The sequence below is a fragment of the Onychostoma macrolepis genome, chromosome 06, assembly GCF_012432095.1.
Source record: "Onychostoma macrolepis isolate SWU-2019 chromosome 06, ASM1243209v1, whole genome shotgun sequence".
Lineage (NCBI taxonomy): Eukaryota > Metazoa > Chordata > Actinopteri > Cypriniformes > Cyprinidae > Onychostoma > Onychostoma macrolepis.
The window spans coordinates 7,998,739-8,019,970 of NC_081160.1; the positions used below are offsets into that span (position 1 = coordinate 7,998,739).

Genomic DNA, 21,232 nt, shown 5'->3' on the forward strand with positions numbered 1-21,232 from the left:
TCAGCCAATCAATGAGCAGATAACAAACTGAGGAACCATCCACCAGCCAATCAATCAGTAGAACACAAATATTAACATTGACCCGCCTACTAAAAAGCATCGACCAATAACAGTTTTCAACTCAACTAGACATGCCTTCATCACTTTACAACATGCCTTTAAATTACAACCTTCTTTCCTCATCAATGATCATCATGTTGATGAAACAGTTTTATATCGAATCTTCACAGTCACAAACGAAAACGCAAAGTTTAACTTCTTAAAACGTAAAATAAAGGCATAATAGCCTAACTGCAACTTGCTCTGCTCTTCTTTTTAGAGTCTACAACTAGGCTACGTAAAAATATAATTTAATACAAGTTTAACGGCCGAGTAAAATCTTATGAGGAGTTTGTTTTGATGAAATGCTCCCAACGTTAAACATGCACAGCGTACAGTTTAAACATTAAAAAAAAAAAAATGTAGGCTACTTAATGTATTTAAACACAGCTTCAGATGAATCATGCATTGGCCGTCTTTCAAGAATGTCTTCCCCCTCAGTTTTCAACACGCCACGAAATGTGACAGGTAGCTGTGATTAGCGCCATGCCCACTCTACCTATGCCAAGGGTACGAGCTCAGAGAAGATCTCCGACGAGCGCGTTCATGAGCACCCTACACGTTCACGTTTGGCAGCTCCACGTCGACATTCCTTTAGCGACGGAGAGAGAGAGAGGGGGTCCAGCAATGCATTCAGTCTGCTTCAGCCAGGAGAGCCACCGGTCAGCCGTGAGGTAAGCAGACACTTTACAGTCCAGAATTAAACTTTCATTAGTGGCTTTGGCCTCTAGTTTATGTTTTTGGAGGTGATGCATTAAACTCAGAAAAGCGTGCGCACTAAATTATACTGCTTTTAGGCAGTTCTTAAAGTGATGCCAAGCTTAAACTATTTAACAGAGAAATTTGAGAAGTTTTGGATACAAAACCTAAGCAGAGAACCTGTGCAAAAACATGGATGGCTGTTATTTTAAACAACAGCCCTCAGTTCTATTACAAATTCACACAGGCCAGTATGTACATTGTTGATTCTTAAATATGCTTCTGAAAACTGAATTGGTGAATTTAAATGTTATAGCCTACATTAGGAGGAAAAAGTTGTGTATGTTTCCATATATTGCATATCTTGGCTGATTTTTTTCTTTTTTTTTTTTCTTGTTTCAACATGCCAAAATAAACCTTTGCGGATTGTATAAAATAAGACCTCCATCACAGGCTGTGTCAAATTAGCATTCTCCTTAATATTGTTGCAACAGTTTGAAGTTGTTAATGCATGGAGACACGTCAGCTCATTCTAGAGAGTGGACATAAATTCTAACATGTGTTTTACTTCCCAGGAACCTCAGGAGCTGATTGGTCCTCAGTGGGTAACCTTCTCAAGGCAACTGCCAGCGAACTGACTGAAGCCTAAATGATTGCAGTAAATGTTTGATACATTTTGAAGACACATCTAGAATTTAAAAAGGCTTATAGGCTTCGTCTTCCAAAGTTGCATACCCACACAAGTTAGTATGTACATATGGACACACTTATGCAGAGAAACACACACATTCAACCATGGCTCCTCGGGGAAAGTTCTGTGGTCCACTCTGGCTGTGTGAGTGTGTGGTCAGTGCATTACAGAACTTTGCTTTAGAAGCTCCACCCGTCAAATCTCTATTGATCCTTGAGAAAATAAAGGCTTGGTTTTACAAGTTTCATGACTGGTTTAAGTGTATACTTTAACATAGATTAATATGCTTTTTGTTAACATAATTTTGTCAGTATTTCAGATGTTGGCAACAAATGGACTTTTGTCCTTCCTGAATCCTTCCTACTAGTATTTATTAAAATCTGTAATTTAGAAATTATATAAAAAATATTAAGAGCACGAAGAACAGTATACAAAAAAGACATGCAGTCAACAATGAATGATATGTATTTATGATGATATCATCATAATTCATATTACTGCCATGGTAACAGCTTGCAGATTTTGGAACTTATTAAATCTTCTATGTTTTGAACAAAGTGTTTTGTTTTTCTTATTTACACTCTCGAGCATATTTCACAAGTGTGAAAGTATACAGTTTTGTTTTCTTGGCTTGGGATATTCTGTTGCAACTCAAAATGGTTTATATTACTAAGTGTTGCTGGAACTAAAATGGTTTACGTAAATTTATAATTTGCAAAAGCCAGGCAGTCAGTCTCACAAGTATATACTGTCATCTGGTGAATTCATGGCACATAATGTATTTAAAGAGGATAACTTCTCACAGTTTTTAAGTGTATTGCATCAGAGAGACTAATCTGAATATTATCCTTGAAGCCCATAAGCGAAATAAAGTGTTGCAGTTGTTACGTACGCTGCATTCAATGCAATCATGTTTGATTATAGTCATATTTGGCTGCAAACTTCACTTAACATCCATTAACATGATTTTGTTATTGTAGGTTAAATGTATATGACTTTCTTACGAATTCTTAAATTTTGCACAATTTTCAATAATATTTTTGCCTTCACTAGTTAATTTTAATTTGATATTGTTAAAAAGTAAAAATATTTCATGTCTCTTAATTAAAGAATAATAACATCTTTATTAGCCAATGTGCATGCGAGTTTTGTATCTGCAACTCCACCTGCATTTCTATTGCGGTTAACATTTACAGCTTTTACGAAAGAAAGAAAGAAAGAAAGAAAGAAAGAAAGAAAGAAAGAAAATGAAATATAGCTGACTGCTGCCCTCTAGTGGAGTTCTGTGGCAGCACCGTCCTCTGATCCCTCCCAGCTCATGTCTTATTCATATTCCTGATCTCGGTTCCTGTATCAGTTTCACCTTGAGAATGTTGATGTAATTGACACAAAAGAGATAAAAAAAATAAAATAAATAAATTAAAAAAAAGTTTGCTTTGTATGTTTATTACACTATTACACACACATTCACTAAACTATCCGTGTCCACAACCTGCTCATAGATTGTAGGTCAAACGAGAAGTGAAAGGATGCTGTATTCGTTGACACTCTGACCTAACACACTTGCTACATCTTCGATATACAAGATCTGGCAGGGGTTCCTCTCAGTGACAAACACAGACAGGTAGTGGACTTGCTCTATTTATGTCAAAAGCATAAATCAACAAGACATTCTAGTCGTAAAGCTTTAAATAAACAGGATACAACAAATATATTCATATTAAATGTCACAGCACCGAAATTACATATACCATAAACAAAAAATAATAATTTCACTGGCATAATGTAAAGCCATGGATTACCAAATGTTTATTCAAACAACAATAAAACAGAATTTAGACAAATTTTAGACATCATGTCTTACGTGTTTCAACATACGTTCATGTTACTTGTACAACCTGTATATTCAATTAAAAAAAAAAGTGTTACAAAATATCGTTGCGTAACTTTCGGTGTCCTGTAGGTGGCGGCATTTTCACTTGAAATGACACTGCTACTGACATTGAAACTGTTGCAGTTTTAACGGCTCAGGGTAGATGTGTATCTGCATATAAACCAGGTTTGTTACATTTCTGTAATCTTCCAAATATATTAGGAACTTTCACACAAAGTTTTGTAGACTAGGTCGATGGTTAGACTGGATTTTACCAGCTGTGCACTTTCTGAGGGATCTCTGTTCGGACTTTGCTCTCTGATGTGTACTGCACGTATCTACGTATAATGTTCAAGTTCATTCAAAGCTGAGGCTGATAAGGTCTGTTAGGCGCTACGTAATTACTTTACGTCTTTCCTGGTAACTTGTCTTGTCTCAAATTACTCATGAAGCTACAATGTTGACCTTAGTACCCAGGTCAGATATGACAATTAATCAACCACTACAAGCTAAAGATGAAATCAAGTGCCCGTGTTTACATCCATGAATGATAGTAACTTCTTTACTTTTAGTTGTTCTATATCTAAATCAGTAATTTGGATGTTATGAATCTGAAAAACAGAGCACATAAAGCAATCTGAATGCACTTTAGTGGTATTAAATTTGTAGTAACATCATTTTGTTGTAATAACATTATAATTAATCACTTATGGCAGTGCAACCAATTTCCTGACATGAAAGCTTCAATATTGGTTGGAGGACTGCTTGGTACATTGAGAACTGAAACTCAAAAGGTAAAACTGAAGAAATTGTGAGCTATCACTAAAGTGCACAAAGAGAAACATTAGCAGGCAAATGCATTAGACCATGAATGGACACGACAAAAATGGACTGTTTTTACCGTTTTATTTGAGATCAAATCCATCTGATACAATTAGTTACCAATAAGCATGCTGCTTGTTCAGTCTCTCATTGTGATCCAAATACTCCAAGGGTTCAATACAATTTAATAATTTAATGTACAACAGCTCCTGTGAAACCAGGGGACATGGTTTTCATTCCCTCAGTAGATACACTGGGGATCTGCAGTAACTCAACTCATTTTAACATCACTTGGACAAACAAAGAAGTGGAAATATTCACTGCTAAAATGGACTGGCATTAGAAGCATGCCACATGTTATAATGAATAATCCTGGCCACTTGGATGTGTCACACCTTTTGAATAGATATTGTTAAAGACATCCAACTACAAAGAGTTAATTTAAATATTGCAATCTCCTCGCTCTCCAACTGTATTACGATGTGGCTGACTTTAAGTATGCAATAAGGTCTGCCCTCTCGCCCTTCTTCTTGATCCCAGCAAAGATCATCTTTGTGCCTGGAATGTACTTCTTGGGATTCTCCAAATATTCCATCAAGGTGTCTTCACCCCAGACAATGCCTGTAAAAAAGAAAAAAAATTGTTAAATATTGTTATTATATCATTTTGTGAAAAGCAAACAAACTGTAACATCATCAGTAAGCCTTACCTTTGCTCTTATTGGCATCCGTGTAGGAATATCCCGGTGCCTGACCGGTCTTGCGTCCAAAAAGACCCCAAAGATTTGGCCCCACTTTGTGCTTGCCTCCGTTTTCAACTGTGTGGCACTGGGCGCACTTCTGGACGAAAACCTTCTTTCCCTTATCAACGTCACCCATATTTACCTAGAGGTAAAGGAGAGGTGAAAACACTGCAGAAAGGCATTTGAAGGGTGAGCGGTTTAAAAGCACAGCAGACAGATCATCTGAAGGTCATTCAAGGATGGAGCACCTATATGCTTAACCCATAAACTTCAAGACATAATTCCACCAAATCAAGGTCGAAAATTGCTTAAATAGTCAGTTCACCACCCATTGAGAAGTAAAGCATCTTCTGTTGGTTTCCAGGTAGATGGAATATGTTTCCTATGACATCCAATCTCTGCAAATTCGTATCTGTAAACATCTCGGTATTAAGATGTTCATTCGAGGATAACCTTAAATCGCCTTCATTAAAAGAAGCCTTAATCACAGAGGTATAGCTCGTTAGGCATCCGCCTGTTGGAACTAGCTTACCACTAATGAGAAGCCGGATCGGAGTTCGTGTGACAAAATCCCAAATTAACTTATCAAAAGACTCTCAGATAAACTACACATTTCTGAAGAACACCGCAGAAGTCGTAAACCGGCGTCAGATACACGTTGCGGAAGCTAACAGCTAGCCACATCTGGCTAGTTTTACATAAAGCACTTTCTCATGAATTACTGAACGTTTATTACTGCTCAATTACCAAATACGAGCCTTCCTCCTGTTTCAATAACAAATATACAGAGATGGTTACTAAACCCTGTAAGTTATTTTCCTTCCGTGACATACAATTGTTCTTGAAGAGTAACGTTACCGGTAAGCTTACGCAACCTTACGCCACCCTTCCTCAGAACCGCTTAAAAATCCTCTATTTCGTTTAAATGTCACATCTGTGATAATCAACGCGGCGGACGCGATCGGTTTAATAGGGCAGATAATATTACCTTTCAGGCCGTGTGAGGAATCTCCTTATCTTGCGGAGTGCGGTACTCTGTTCGTGCCGGTCGGCGAACTGATTCTGTATCAGGGCGAAAAAGAAAGGTCATTTCATTTTAGAGAGCGCTCCGGTATTTGACGTCACAATCATGCGCTGCGTGAGCCGTCACGTGTCTCTTTCCGACGAATCTGGTCGCGGTCCCGCAGCTGTTCCCCTGAAGAACCATCTATGGAGTTGTGACAGTCAGTGCCTTTAAGAGATAATCGGTTTAGATAAAGCGGAGTTCAGAGTCTGGACATGTAAATGAAAGGGATGGAGAAAACATGGCTTTTCGTCAAACTTACATTTTCAATAATATGACTATATTGTTTCTTAGTTATTCTCAGAAAATATTTTATTTTATACATATTTTTCAAACGTCCTATATATTTCTATATATTGATTCATTAATTAATGAGAAACTATCTAAATTCGTTAAAAGGTGTGGTTACCCTGATAACAATATTGAGCGCGTTTTATATCAGCATACAGTATACTGTTAATTAACAAATTATATTTATGTTGCACATTGAAACAAGCCTCAAAGGTAGGCATTACTCAAGCAGACCACAAGCTCCTCCTCTGTACACATGTAGCCTAATGTGACTCTGACGTTGCGTCACATGAGCGTTTGTCTGCGTGACAGGAGTTTCATTACATTGCGGCACGTAACCATTCACACGATTCACTGGGAAATGAGCACGAGAGGTGTCCAGAAGACTTGATTTTCAAGTTATCTGGGGTTTCCCCGTCAACACCTGAAGCCAACAGGTGACTCACAAATGAGAGCTTATAATTAGGGTGGTTTGCACTCACGTGACTGACAGGAATGACAAATGACAGGTCTTGCCAGACGTTCATAAATTCGTCAATATGCCATAACTGTATAGCGTTTCGTAAACATTACATGTTAGCAATTTCTCAAGGAAAACTGCTTGAAACGTGCCTCCTTTCAAATGGAAATATCTCTGTAGCTTTTTATAACACATCCTCACCTGCCATACAACTTACGTTAAAACGACCTACTGACATTACAAATTTAAATTTGTTTTAAACTCAGATATTCTATACTGAATCTGTTTCTGACAGTTCCCTAAATTCCTTTGATCTTCCTATCCTGATGACATTATAGCCAGGATGAAATGGAGTTCACTGTATTTTCTAAATAACTTTTTGTGATTCATCCATGCATATGTTTAATTTTATTGACCTTTTTGACCTTGTAATGTTCAATCAAAATGTCATAACTGGACCTTCCGTGTGAAAACAACAGACTTAACCTACAGAACACACTTGAGTTGTCATTGTGACTCTGACTAACAAGTTAGGATTGCTCTGAGTCACTATCAGAGGCGTTCCTGATGTGATGTGACCTTGGTTGTATGCAGTATGGGAAAATAACACCTGTTATAATCTATATGTTATATTTTTTTATTTATTTAATTTTTTTTTTGCAGTGAGGTGTGTGTCTTTTTGCTTTCACATGTATTGTTTTATATAGCCTTCTAATTGAGGAAAGACAATCCATTTAGTTAAGCTTAACACAAACAAAAACAAGCTCCAGCATTTTAAAGTTGCCATTTAAATGCAATTGAATTTAGAATGCTGGGATACATTCATACCAAAAACACCAAAAGGCCCTTGTGAAAAATAAGTACACTTTAACATACTTTTAAGAAGAATACTTTTTGTGGAAATAATATAAGTGGGATATAAGTGCTTAAGTGGGACTTGACTTGCATCTAAAAAAAATCAGAATATCGTGAAAAAGTTCTTTTTTAGTAACTTATTTCAAAAAGTGAAACTTTCATATATTCTAGATTCATTACATGTAAAGTAAAACACTTCAAAAGTTTTTTTTTGTTTTAATTTTGATAATTAGAGCTTACAGCTCAGGAAAGTCAAAATTTTACATTTGAGTTTCATTACGCCATCCCTACAGTGTAAATTCTGGTGTACCGACAAAACATGCTACCTATCAGATTGTGCTACCAATAATATATTTGCATTGTTTTAATTTAAGGGTAAGTTTAGGGTAAGGGTAGGTGTGGACGGGTAGGTTTAGGGTAGGGGTAGGTATGGACATTAAAAAAAGCCTCAAACCACATGAATAAGATGCTGGTAGCACAATCTGATAGGTAGCTATCTTTTTAATGGGAGGTAGCACAATCCGAGCGGGTAGCACAAATCGTCAGAACACCGGGTATCTCTTGTTCTTTGAAACCACAATAATGGTTAAGACTGCTGACTTGGCAATGGTCCAGAAGACAACCACTGACACCCTCCACAAAGAGGGTAAGTCACAGAAGATCATTAATGAAAGGGGTGGCTGTTCACAGAGTGCTGTATCAAAACATATTAAATGTAAGGTTGACTGGAAGGAAGAAATTAAGTAGGAAAAGGTGCACAAGCAACAGGGATGACCACAAGCTTGAGAATACTGTCAAGCAAAGCCGATTCAAACACTTGGGAGAGCTTCACAAGGAGAGAACTGAAGCTGGAGTCAGTGCATCAAGAGTCACCACACTCAGACGTCTTCAGGAAAAGGGCTTCCAAGCCACTTCTGAAACAGAAACAACGTCAGAAGCATCTTACCTGGGCTAAAGAGAAAAAGAACTGGACTGTTGCTCAGTGGTCCAAAGTCCTCTTTTCAGATAAAAGTAAATTTTGCATTTCATTTGGAAATCAAGGTCTGGAGTCTGGAGGAAGACTGGAGAGGTACAGAATCCAAGCTGCTCGAAGTCCAGTGTGAAGTTTCCGAAGTCAGTGATGATTTGGGGTGTCGTAACGTCTGCTGGTGTTGGTCCATTATGTTTTATCAAGTCCAAAGTCAATGCAGCTGTCTGCCAGGAGATTTTGGAGCACTTTATGCTTTCATCTGCTGACAAGCTTTATGGAGATGCTGATTTCCTTTTCCAGCAGGACTTTAGCACCTGCCCATAGTGCCAAAACCACCTCCAAGTGGTTTGCTGACCATGATATTACTGTGCTTGATTGGCCAACCAACATGCCTGACCTGAACCCCATGAGATATTTTCAAGAGAAAGATGAGAAACAGTCGATCCAACAATACAGACGAGCTGAGGCTCAATAGTGCCTCTGCAGTGCCACAGGATGATTGCTTCCATGCCACACTTTGTGGCAGACTGTGTCTGTTCACCGAACTAGAAAATACAGAAAACATCCAAACCAAAGTAAGAGTAACAATTTAATTGATGTTCAACAAATAAAAAACACATATAATACAGATAAACAAATGATAAAGCTTGGCTTATTGAATATTAGATCTCTTTCTACAAAAGCACTTTTTGTAAATGATATGATCACTGACCATAAACTAGATGTGCTTTGTTTGACAGAAACCTGGCTAAAACCAGATGATTACATTACTTTAAACAAGTCTACCCCCCAAGATTACTGTTACAAACATGAACCGCATCCAAAAGGTAAAGGGGGAGGTGTTGCTACAATTTATAGCAACATTTTCAGTATTTCTCAGAGGTTGGGTTTCAAGTATAATTAGTTCGAAGTAATGGTGCTTCATATAACGTTATCCAAAGAAACAAGTGTTAATGATAAATCCCCTGTAATGTTTGTACTAGCTACTGTATACAGGCCACCAGGGCACCACACAGACTTTATTAAAGAATTTGCTGATTTTCTATCGGAGTTAGTGCTGGCTGCAGATAAAGTCCTAATTGCTGGTAATTTTAATATCAATGTTGATAATGAAAAAGATTTGTTGGGATCAGCATTTATAGACATTCTAAACTCTATTGGTGTTAAACAACACGTGTCAGGACCTACTCATTGTCGAAATCATACTCTAGATTTAATACTGTCACATGGAATTGATGTCAGTGGTGTTGAAATTTTGCAGCAGAGCAATGATATCTCAGATCATTATCTAGTTTCTTTTATATTCCATATAGCTAAAGCTGTAAAGCCAACTCCTTGTTACAAATATGGTAGAACCATCACTTCTACCACAAAAGACTGCTTTATAAATAATCTTCCTGACTTATCTCAGTTCCTCAGCATATCCAATATCTCAGAACACCTTGATGATGTAACAGAAACTATGGACTCTCTCTTTTCTAGTACTTTAGATATGGTTGCTCCTTTACGCTTAAGGACCACCGTGGTATAATGAGCACACTCGGGTCTTAAAGAGAGCAGCCTGGAAAATGGAGCGCAGCTGGAAAAAAAACAAAATTAGAGGTATTTCGTATTGCTTGGCGGGAAAATACTCTCTCCTACAGGAAAGCCTTAAAAATGCTAGATCTGCTTACTTTACGTCTCTTTTAGAAGAAAACAAACACAACCCCAAGTATTTATTCAATACATTGGCTAAATTAACAAAAAATATAACATCAGCAGGTGCAGACATTACCCAGCAGCACAGTAGTAATGATTTTATGAACTACTTTACTTCCAAGATTGAAACTATTAGAGATAAAATTGTAACCATGCTGCTGTCAGCCACAGTATCGCATCAGATAATACTCTATGGATCCCCTGAGGAACAATTCCACTCATTCTCTTCTATTGGAAATGAAGAATTGTATAAACTTGTTAAATAATCTAAACCAACAACCTGTATGTTAGACCCTGTTCCATCTAAGCTCCTAAAAGAGGTGCTTCCAGAAGTAATAGATCATCTTCTGAATATCATTAACTCATCATTGTCATTAGGATATGTCCCAAAAACCTTCAAACTGGCTGTTATTAAGCCTCTCATTCAAAAACCACAACTTGACCCCAAAGAATTAATTAATTACAGACCGATCTCGAATCTCCCTTTTCTGTCAAAGATATTAGAAAAGGTGGTATCATCACAACTATGTTCCTTCTTAGAGAAAAATGATATATGTGAGGATTTCCAGTCATGTTTTAGACCATATCATAGTACTGAGACTGCTCTCATTAGAGTTACAAACGACCTGCTTTTATCATCTGATCGTGGTTGTATCTCTCTATTAGTGTTACTGGATCTTAGCGCCTCGTTTGACACTATCGACCACAACATTCTTTTAAATAGACTAGAAAATTATGTTGGCATTAGTGGAAGTGCATTAGCATGGTTCAAATCATACTTATCTGACCGCTATCAATTCGTGGCAGTAAATGAAGAGGTATCATACCAATCACAAGTGCAGTATGGAGTACCTCAAGGCTCAGTACTTGGCCCCTTACGTTTCACGCTTTACATGTTACCCTTGGGAGATATCATTAGGAAACATGGTGTTAGCTTTCACTGTTATGCTGATGATACTCAGCTCTATATTTCTTCGACCTGATGAAACTTACCAATTTGCAAAATTAACGGAATGTATAGTTGATATCAAAAACTGGAAGACTAGCAATTTCTTACTGCTAAATTCTGAAAAAAACAGAGGTGTTAATTATTGGACCAAAAACTTTTGCATGTAATAACCTAGATCACTGTCTAATACTTGATGGCTGTTCTGTAAATTCTTCGTCATCAGCTAGGAACCTAGGCGTACTTTTTGATAGCAATCTTTCCTTCGAAAAACATGTTTCTAGCATTTGTAAAACTGCATTTTTCCATCTTAAAAATATATCTAAATTATGACCTATGCTCTCAATGTCAAATGCAGAAACATTAATTCATGCGTTCATGACCTCGAGGCTAGATTATTGTAATGCTTTACATTTACATTTAGTCATTTTGCAGACGCTTTTATCCAAAGCGACTTACAATTTGGGGAACACATGAAGCGATTTATCTTGAAGAGGCAATTCGACAAAGGAAGTGCTTGTAACACCAAGTCTCAGGCACTGTTTAAATAAGTACAAGCTAGCAAGGGAAGGAATAAGTAAGGAGAAATATTTTTTATTTTTTATTTTTTTTTTATGTGTAGGTTGAAGTCAAGTAGTGTCGAAAGAGATGAGTTTTCAGCTGTTGCTTGAAGATTGACAGGGATCCAGTACTCCGAATATGGGTGGGAAGATCATTCCACCAGCCAGGAATTTATTGGGTGGTTGCTCTGCACGTTTAATAAACAAACTACAGTTGGTCCAAAATGCAGCAGCTAGAGTTCTTACTAGAAGCAGGAAGTATGACCACATTAGCCCGGTTCTGTCAACACTGCACTGGCTCCCTATTAAACATCGTATACATTTTAAGATCTTGCTAATTACCTATAAGGCCCTGAATGGTTTGGCACCTCAGTATTTGAGTGAGCTCTTATCACACTATAGTCCTTCACGTCCGCTGCGATCTCAAAACTCTGGCCATTTGATAATACCTAGAATATTAAAATCAACTGCGGGCGGGAGATTGTTTTCCTATTTAGCACCCAAACTATGGAACTATCTAACACTGTTCGGAAAGCAGACACACACTGTCAGTTTAAATCTAGATTAAAGACCCATCTCTTTAACCTGGCTTACACATAATACACTATTGCATTTCTATAATTCAAATCCATTGAAGGATTGTTAAGCTGCATTAATTAGGTCAACCAGAACCGGGAACACTTCCCAAAACACTCGATGTACTTGTTCCATCGTTAGAAGAATGGCATCTACGCTAATATTAGTATGTTTCTTTCTTATTCCGAGGTCACCGTAGCCACCCATATCCAGACTGTATCCAGATCAGATGGTCACTGCAGCCACCTGGATCCAGTCCGTATCCAGATCAGACGGTGGTACAGCACCTAGAGATGGCCTCTACAGCCCTGAATGTCAGCGGAGACCAGGACAACTAGATGAGCCCCAGAGACTGATCCCCAGTGAAGATCCTAGACGGACATCAGGATAAGACCACAGGAAACAGATGAGTCCTCTGCACAATCTGACTCTGCTTTATCCTAGATTTAAACTGCTGATTTTGTCTGGCCAGAGGAGAATGACACTATTTCGACACACTATTTCCCCGGCTAAATACTGTAAAGCTGATATAAAGCCACCCAGCTTTATATTAAGCTGATGTAAAGCTGCTTTGACACAATTTGCATTGTTAAAAGCGCTATTCAAATAATAGTGACAAATAATAGTGAATCTAGAATATATGAAAGTTTCACTTTTTGAAATGTTACAAAACATTTTTTCACGATATTAAAATTTTTTGAGATGCACCTGTAATTTCATAATTCTGTTGTCTTTGAAATATTGTTAAATACTGCTGAATGTAATGAAAAACATTTATTGTACTCTAAAATACTTTACTGTCATTTCTATTGAAACTTTTATGACATGTATTGAAATATATTTGAAGAGTTCAGATGCAGAAGCCTAAGTGCTTATTATATCTTAATACTCTTATATTTATGTTCAGTTATTTCACTTTCATACCAATGAAAATAACTTATTCATTGCCGTTAAAGTGAAATTACTGAACCTACACATGAGAGCCTCTCAAAAATACTCATATTAGAAGAAAATTTCAAATGGCACTTAGAGGCTTTTGCATCTGAACTCTTCATTTGTAAATAACTTTAAATCTACACATTAGAGTTAAAATTATAATCAAGTATACTTTACATGTGGTTTAGTACTTTAGTCAACACTTCAAAATAAGTGTACTTTTTAAACTTACTTTGAAAATAGTAAGTATACTTAAGTATGTTAAGAAACAGTCATAAATGTGCTCTCTCTTTAAACACATTTAAGTGGCCTTTTATTTAATTTTGACTAAATTATACTCATGTACAGATGAACTCACTGACCCAACTCAAACCAAAAAGAGAGCCATGAAATGTAATACCCAACCTGAAAAATTTTAATGTCTTAAAACACTATTAACATCATTATTATCTAAACTAAACTCACGCAAATGCTATCCCAGATCTTTGCTCCTATCCTTTACTTGAACTGCTACAACACTGCAAGCCTCTGAATTCAATTCACTGCTGCCCTTGTTACCAAGACAACAAACCAATTGTGGACTGTTCTGATAGCAACGAACAAAAATCCTTGCTTTTGAAGCCATGTTCTTTTTCATATTCAGCACGTCCTCTCTCCTAACTAGCCATCATTATAGGGTTATCACCTCTACTGTTGGCCAGTTCATAAATAGCTCCAGGGAGACCTAATGTAATATCAGTCTATTAATAAAACAACATCTGAGATCTAGGTTTTGATTCTGTTCTCAAAGACTGTGAAAGAAAAAGGCTTGAGAGGCACTGTGAGTGTATTTCCTCTCATGACCTTTAGGTATTTAGGTTATAAACCAATGCAATTTTTGTCCATAATTTTCTGACCTCAAGATTCAGAAAAGCTTAAAAACTTCCCACATTGCTTATAATATGAATTAGGTTTTACATTGTTACAAATTTTGCTCAAGAAGCTCCTACTGTACATTTAAAGGTGACTGTGCCCTTCCCATATTATTCCCTAGTGTTCCTTGCTGCACTTCCTCTACCTCCAACACATTTTATTGTTTCCTGTGCTGTCCCTTCTTCTCAAATGTTGCTGACACCTGCTGTTCAAGAGTAGTACTTTATCGTTATGTGATCAAATGGTTGCCAGCATCAAAATGATTTTATGCAAGAGTGCGCTCTAGCGGCTAAATTTTGGAACTGCGGCAAAGAGTGTAACGACATAATGGCTTGATTCTTTCTCTCTTTCTTTTTTCTTTTTGCAGTGCCTGGTTTAATGCGTTGAATGTCAGAGCTCAAAATACTCACTTGTGAAGTTTCCTGTGGTACTGACAGCCAATCAGCACACACTGTCATGTCAGCATTATCATGTAATTTTTCTGCAAATCTACAGTGAGTAGTCACATGGCGTTAACAACTTTGCTTAAAAAAACAGTACGCCCATGAGCAAAGATACAATGTTTAAAATTGTCCACTTGTTTAAAAGTGCAGGTGTAGTCTTGTTGACGTTACTTTGGGTTAAAGTATCATGTAAAGGTGAAAGGTTCTCTTAGTCACAACTAATATCTTGCAATATTAACCTAACATTAAGCAGCGGGTCAATGTCACTGTAGGGTGCTTTTTGGTGTCCTGTACATAAATAACTCATTTGCCATGATAACTTAACATAAAAATGACTACGAAAGGGTGTGTGTTATTAGGCTAAGTTTTTATATTCATAACAAAAGCATCACTTGGCTCTTAGATACATTTTCAAAATTTTTTTGTTTTGTTTTGTGTAACAGGATGAGTGTTATTTTGCTATGTCCTATGCACTGCTCATTAAATTTGAATGATAGTAGAATAGCCTATTGTCAAATCATAAAACAAAAAAAATAAAAAAATCTCCTATAAGTATTTTGTTAAATAAGAGATTACCCAATTTGAGTGTATTGATCATTTGGCAATAAAAACTTAATTTTTATTTAATAAAAAAAGAAGAGTTTGTCCATATCCCTTGAATGGTTGTCCACCCTGTCATATTGGGGAATCCGCCCCTTTAAGAAAAGGCCATCCCCTTTAGTGAAATCAGGACAACAGATTTTATTTAGTCTCTTCAGTGGCGGGAATTTCAAGGCTGAGGTGAATAATTTGGTGACTTTTCAATTAACACATTTTCTTCATATGAGTTTGCTTACTTACCAAAGCTTAACATGTCCACCCTGTTGTGTGATTTGAATACAGTATATTCAAAATTTCAAAAGTTTAAATATACAAAATTCTCTTCGACAAGAAGACTAAATATTTAGCTATTCACAGTTTGTTGTAAGCTAATATGCTTATTGAAGCTCAAAATGTCCACCCTGTCGGCCACTTAGACTCGATAGAGTGGACATAAACATGGCAGGGTGGACATAGCATTCATTTGTAGTTAATATTGGGGGGTTAGTTGTATAATCAATGTGATTGAGGTTGTAATTTGTAATTTTTTTAATAACCCTGTTTAGGAGAGGGACATCATACTTTTCAGAAAATATAATTTACATCTTCATTTTGCAATGAAAACGTATTTAACAGTAATATAGATGACAGGATGGATGCTTTGAATAATGGCCCATAATTATCTAAAAATAAAAATGTGTGGGAGCTCAGTTAATATGTTTCTATAGTACTTGAGTGTCTACTATTATAAAGCGAATGGGAAATTAAAACCAAAATTTTTGAGTATTGTGAGGGTTGAAAGGCACTCTATGGTGATACTGACCCCAGTGAGACACCAGCATCTACCCAGCTGGGGCTGGTTGCATAAAAGGTTTAGACTAGCCCTAAAAGTTGGCCTAGCATCTAATACTAGTCATACTTTTTTGAATTTAGTTACATTAAAAAAATAGATTATTCTCAGCTGAATCCAAAAAGTAAGACTGCTTACCCCTTTGCTAACTACTAGTTGGTCAGACTAGTTTTTAAGACACTGCTTAACATAGAAGATAAGTTTATGCAACTTGGCTCCAAATGGGGGAAAAAAAGCGATTTTGATGTCAGTTCTTTTTTTAGATAATGCTGAGAATAAAGCAAGACAAACACATTTGGCAAAATTACAACTATCGATATATATATATATATATATATATATATATATATATATATATATACAACTTTCTTTCTTTCTTTTTTTCCAAGAAGGTGCAATGGCACTTCCTCAACTTGAGATCCCCTGGATCTCCTTGCTCGTGGGTATTCAGTTCAGACTGTTTTGAGATCAGTCTTAAGCCCTTCATTAATGACTGTACAAAACCAAATTGTGCAAATGTAATATATCTACTATAATATCATAACATATTTGTGAAAATAACCTTGATCCCTTGGCGCTTACACTGTCTAGCTTAAACAGTGACAGCAGAGCTCACAACTCTCAATATTCTCTCAATATTCAGCTACAATACAAAGCTGTCACTGGGGCAGTACCATTTCAAAAGGTACTGATTTGTAGGATTGCACTTTGGTTACTAATATGTACTTTTAAAGTACCATTTTGGGGTAAATAAAGTGCAAAGACGTACCTTTTAGCTTTTGTACCTGACCCAGTGACAGCTTTGTACCTCTTTTGTTCTTCAGTAAAGTGTTTTTGTGGGTTGCATATGTAATGTAACCAATTTTTTGGGCAGTATCTAAAAATGAATAAATGAAAACTGAATTGAGCTGTATGTAGCTTCTCTGCAAGCAGGGCATTTTAAGTGTAACACAGACTTAAAATGGAAGTCGTGGACTAATGGTTAGAGAGTCGGACTCGTAACCCTAAAGGTTGCGAGTTCGAGTCTCAGGTCCAGCAGGAATTGTAGGTGGGGGAGTGAATGCACAGGGCTCTCTCCACCCTCAATACCACAACTGAGGTGCCCTTGAGCAAGGTACCGAACCCCCAAATGCTCCCTGGGTGCCATAAAAAGCTGATCGTGTGTGTGTGTGCACTTTGGATGGGTTAAATGCAGAGCACAAATTCTGAGTATGGGTCAACTTCACTTTGTCACTTTGACTCACCAAAACCACACCAACTGTGACCACAGACAATGAGTATAAATTCTTCTTTACAAACCATTAAGGTGGGTGAGAAACCAAACAAGGCAATAGTTCACAGTTTCCTGCAAGTGAACAATGTTCTATGTTTGTGTTTGTAGTTTCTAAACCTATTTCTCCTGTTCAGTTTTTATTTTAGCATTACATATATTTTGCACACAACTGAAGAGGGTGAAACTATTTTGTTGAGCACATGTTTCTAACACACAAATATCAAGTCAGTTATTTCAGAAAATGTAGATTTATTCAGTTTTATAACATCTCAGACAGAGTAAATAAAATGAATTTGAATAATGAATACCAGCTAAATACATTTTTCACATCTTAGTGGATGGTTAGCCTTAAAGATGTCTCATTTTTGAAAGCATGTGTAATATGCAGTATATTGATATTGAGAACAAGATATAGAACACAAAATGGCTACATCATATAACAAAGAGTGACAGACATTTCTCAAAGAGGAATCAAAAACAAGAAGTGAAAAGCTCATTGTTATAAAGCAGGAAGTTTTTGTACAATAAGTCACTAGTAACACTGCACAGCAAAATTTGCGGCATGTCAGTATATGGCACCATACAGTCCTCCACAGGCACTGTTATCTGAATGGAGCTTATGAAGCGATTTACCACTATGTAACAGGAGTAAATTGGCAAAACCTTTTTTTTGTTGTTCTGGAATCTGCTCTTTAACAGATAGGAGCATTCAGGGGGAAAACGTAGTTGTGGTTTCGGTGTCCAGGCCGACAGAGGATCTTCGTTTACCGCAGTAGGTGTACATGAGGTGGCTCTTTCTGATACATCCCAAGTCTTTCAGTAGCTTCAGGAGATCATTGCGAAACTTTACCCCAATGAAGGCGTACAGGAAGGGGTTTATGCAGCAGCGCAAGAAGGCCACGGCTCTGGTCACATCCAAAGCGTAAATGCGACTCTTGTCCTTGTTGCAGTCTGTTGTTTCCTGAGTGGTCACTCCCATGACTACATTGTAGGGTAGTTGACTGAACACAAAGACAGATACCACTGCAATGATGACCTTGAAGGCTTTATTCCTCTCAAAGTTCTTGGCTTGGATGAGGGTCTTGATGATACAGATGTAACAGAACCCAATGACAACCGCTGGAAGTATAAAACCCAGGACCATCTGACTTACCAGCATCCTAATGCGGTAGTCTTCATAGTTGTTGCCATTTGCCGTACAGGTGCCATTGATGTTGACTTCAGAGAACACCATGTCAGGTACCGAAAAGATCACTGCCATCACCCAAGTAACCAGAGAAGACACCTGTCCGTAAAAGACCGCACTGGAGCGACAGCGATGAGCAGAGATGGCCTTTGTGATGGAGAAATAGCGATCTACGCTGATGCAGGTGAGAAGGAACATGCCGCTGAAGAAGCTGACCTTGTAGATGGTAAACATGGCCTTGCATGGATACGGACCCAAGTGCCACTTGCTCATGAAACTAGCTGCCCAGAAGGGGAGCGAAATTGCAAACAGTAGGTCAGCCATGGCTAGATTGAGCAGGTAGACGTCAGTCATCGTCTTCAGCCTCTTGAAGTAAAGGTAGGTTAGGATGACCAGAAAGTTTCCCACGAGGGCCAGGAGGCAGATGATGGTGTAGATGGTGGGCAGGAACCAGGCGCGGAAGGAACGGTTGGAGCCTCTATCACATATTAATTCATGATCGCTGTAATCCACCGTCTCTGGGGAATAATCATACTCTGTTGTGGATTTGTTATCCATTTGGTAATCAGCAGTCACATTGGACAAGCTTTTCTGAAATAAAGGTAATGCAGATGCTTCACAAAAACCATTCAAGGAAAAAGGTGTCATTATCCTATAAATTTACAATCCCTAGACAGTCTAAATCTGAACATGATTCCTGTTTAGAGATTAACTGTAAAGTGTTTGAAAAACCCATTCTACTATACAAAAATGGAAATTCTGGCATCTTGTTCCAAGCTCATATGATTAATGAATATGCCTACTGTAACTAATGTGTATTGTCATTAAAAGATAATGTTAATTTAAGCATTAACCAACGTTAACGTTATTGTAAAGTGTTACCGATTTACTTGTTACTGTAGCGTACAAAAGATGTCAGCTTCAGTCACCATTCCCCGTTCACTGCATGCAAAACGTGCGCAATGAAAGTGAATGGTGATTCACCCTCAAATCTCCTTCTCTGTTCCACAAAAGCATGCCAGTCATACAGGTTTGAAACAATGAGTAGAGCGAGTAAACGATGACAGAATTTTCATTTTTGGGTGAACTACTCTCTGGATTTAGAGGTTAGAATGAAAGGTGCGTGCAGTTTGTCTTAGTTTAATTAACAAATTACCTTAATCTGGCACGACCACATCAGCAGCAAAGGGCAAAAAACTGTCGATGAAAAACGCAAAGTGTCAGAAAGTACACAAAATGATAGATCTCATTCATATGCAAGTAAAAGTTTGAAAAAAAAAATATAGAACTACACTAATAGATCATGTCTCTTCTTTGACCAAATCCTGTAAATTTTTATAGATTTGTAAAGCTATTTGATACATTTAACAGCGTTATTCAACAGATACATTTTTAGGCTTACCGGTAAAAGCATGCATGATTTAAGACTTTCTCTTTGAATGTTTCACCAGGACTACTAACAACACAGTGAATACGAGAGCTCTGCATCTGCTGTGTTAAAAAGGTGAAGCACCACTTTTAACTTTGAAGCCAAGACCAGAGGAAAGGGTTTTCACCACAGCCTCAGTCTGTGTTTCAAGAAAAACAACTTCATTTCTTACCTTTACAACCATATAGATGTCCTCCACCATAAATTCATCCCATTTTAAATATTTTCCTGCAGTTCACTAAATTAAACCAACCAGTAATAATTAAAAAACAATTATCTATTAATTATCTGCGTATAATTTCTGCTTTAATTTCTTAAACATTATGAGTTTAAAAAAAAAACAGTCATTTACTAGACACAGATACACATGGTAAAACGGCTTTTATACAATGTAACCCAGGTGTAGATAGGGTCTAAATTTAGATGCTATACCTTGATGACTCAGATATAATTATCCACCTAAAGGAGATATAATTAGTTTATTTGATTATAAAAACGTTTTGTGTGTGTGTGAAGTATCTTGCTCTGACTGCTCTGTATTGCTCTGATTATTCTGTGATGTTTTACAGTGTATTACAAGTTCTGTCAAAATCCTGAACACAAGTGCATATTACAAATAAGGCAGACTATAAAGCAACAACAACAACAACAATTCATTTAACTTGCTTTTACCCCACTTCTGGTTCTTTAAATGTCCTTGTCTTCAATCACTGTCAGAACACCCACCCCCACCCCTCCATCAAGTTTCAACTCTGCACAGGTACACACTCTGCTGCACATGTGCAGCTGTGGGTTTGTGTGTACATCGCTGCCAGGAAAAAAAGCCTAAGCAGGAAGATGTGTTTCGGCCACAACTCAGGTGATTTGCGTGGTGAAAGAACTGCTTCAGTTAGCTCACACAAATGGTGAATAAAACCTCACTGGTACAGTCACCTGTACACTAACCTGTTTATACAGAAATCACTGGTGTTTTTATTTTTTTTTTGGTTATTGACTGATAAGTGGCCTTAAGATTGGACTATATATATATATATATATATATATATATATATATATAGGCCTATATACATGTGTGTGCATGCATGCAGAGGATTAAAAAAAAAAAGTATTTGTATTTGTATTCTTTAAATGTAGGTCATAGACTGTTTGTAGCTATCAAGCATTGAGTTTCATCAAATAAAGATCAAAGAGAAAAGGAGCACACATCCCCCCACCCCAAAATCACAAAGGAAAACAACACACCAATGAAAGTTCCCTTTTCTCAAACCACCTCTAGTAA

At 37.2% G+C, this 21,232-nt stretch overlaps 2 protein-coding genes across 3 annotated transcripts; both read right to left on the reverse strand.

The window, feature by feature from the left end:
• Positions 1-4,251: 4,251 nt before the first annotated feature.
• On the reverse strand, positions 4,252-6,065 carry LOC131541801 (cytochrome c). Its single transcript, XM_058777742.1, has 3 exons — positions 5,915-6,065; positions 4,894-5,068; positions 4,252-4,805 (listed from the first exon to the last, which is right to left on the reverse strand). The coding sequence occupies exons 2-3, from the start codon at positions 5,060-5,062 to the stop codon at positions 4,660-4,662; spliced, it is 315 nt and encodes a 104-aa protein (XP_058633725.1). The 5' UTR covers positions 5,063-5,068; positions 5,915-6,065; the 3' UTR covers positions 4,252-4,659.
• An 11,508-nt stretch (positions 6,066-17,573) lies between these two features.
• On the reverse strand, positions 17,574-20,893 carry ccr7 (chemokine (C-C motif) receptor 7). 2 transcript variants are annotated; one of them, XM_058779354.1, is made up of 3 exons: positions 20,626-20,893; positions 19,681-19,721; positions 17,574-19,115 (listed from the first exon to the last, which is right to left on the reverse strand). In XM_058779354.1, the coding sequence occupies exons 2-3, from the start codon at positions 19,699-19,701 to the stop codon at positions 18,048-18,050; spliced, it is 1,089 nt and encodes a 362-aa protein (XP_058635337.1). In that variant the 5' UTR covers positions 19,702-19,721; positions 20,626-20,893; the 3' UTR covers positions 17,574-18,047. The 2 variants fall into 2 exon arrangements, with proteins under 2 accessions (XP_058635337.1, XP_058635336.1); XM_058779353.1 differs by having other exon boundaries at positions 19,927-20,892.
• Between the last annotated feature and the right edge of the window lie 339 nt (positions 20,894-21,232).

What these genes read in the sequence shown, in the direction of transcription:
- LOC131541801 (XM_058777742.1), bottom strand. Translation starts at nt 5,062, where the DNA reads ATGGGTGACGTTGATAAGGGAAAGAAGGTTTTCGTCCAGAAGTGCGCC. An exon ending in GGATGCCAATAAGAGCAAAG is followed by an intron (nt 4,806 to 4,893) that starts GTAAGGCTTACT and finishes TCTTTTTTACAG; the next exon opens with GCATTGTCTGGGGTGAAGAC.
- ccr7 (XM_058779353.1), bottom strand. An exon ending in TGTGGTCGTGCCAGATTAAG is followed by an intron (nt 19,116 to 19,680) that starts GTAATTTGTTAA and finishes CCTTTATTTCAG; the next exon opens with AAAAGCTTGTCCAATGTGAC.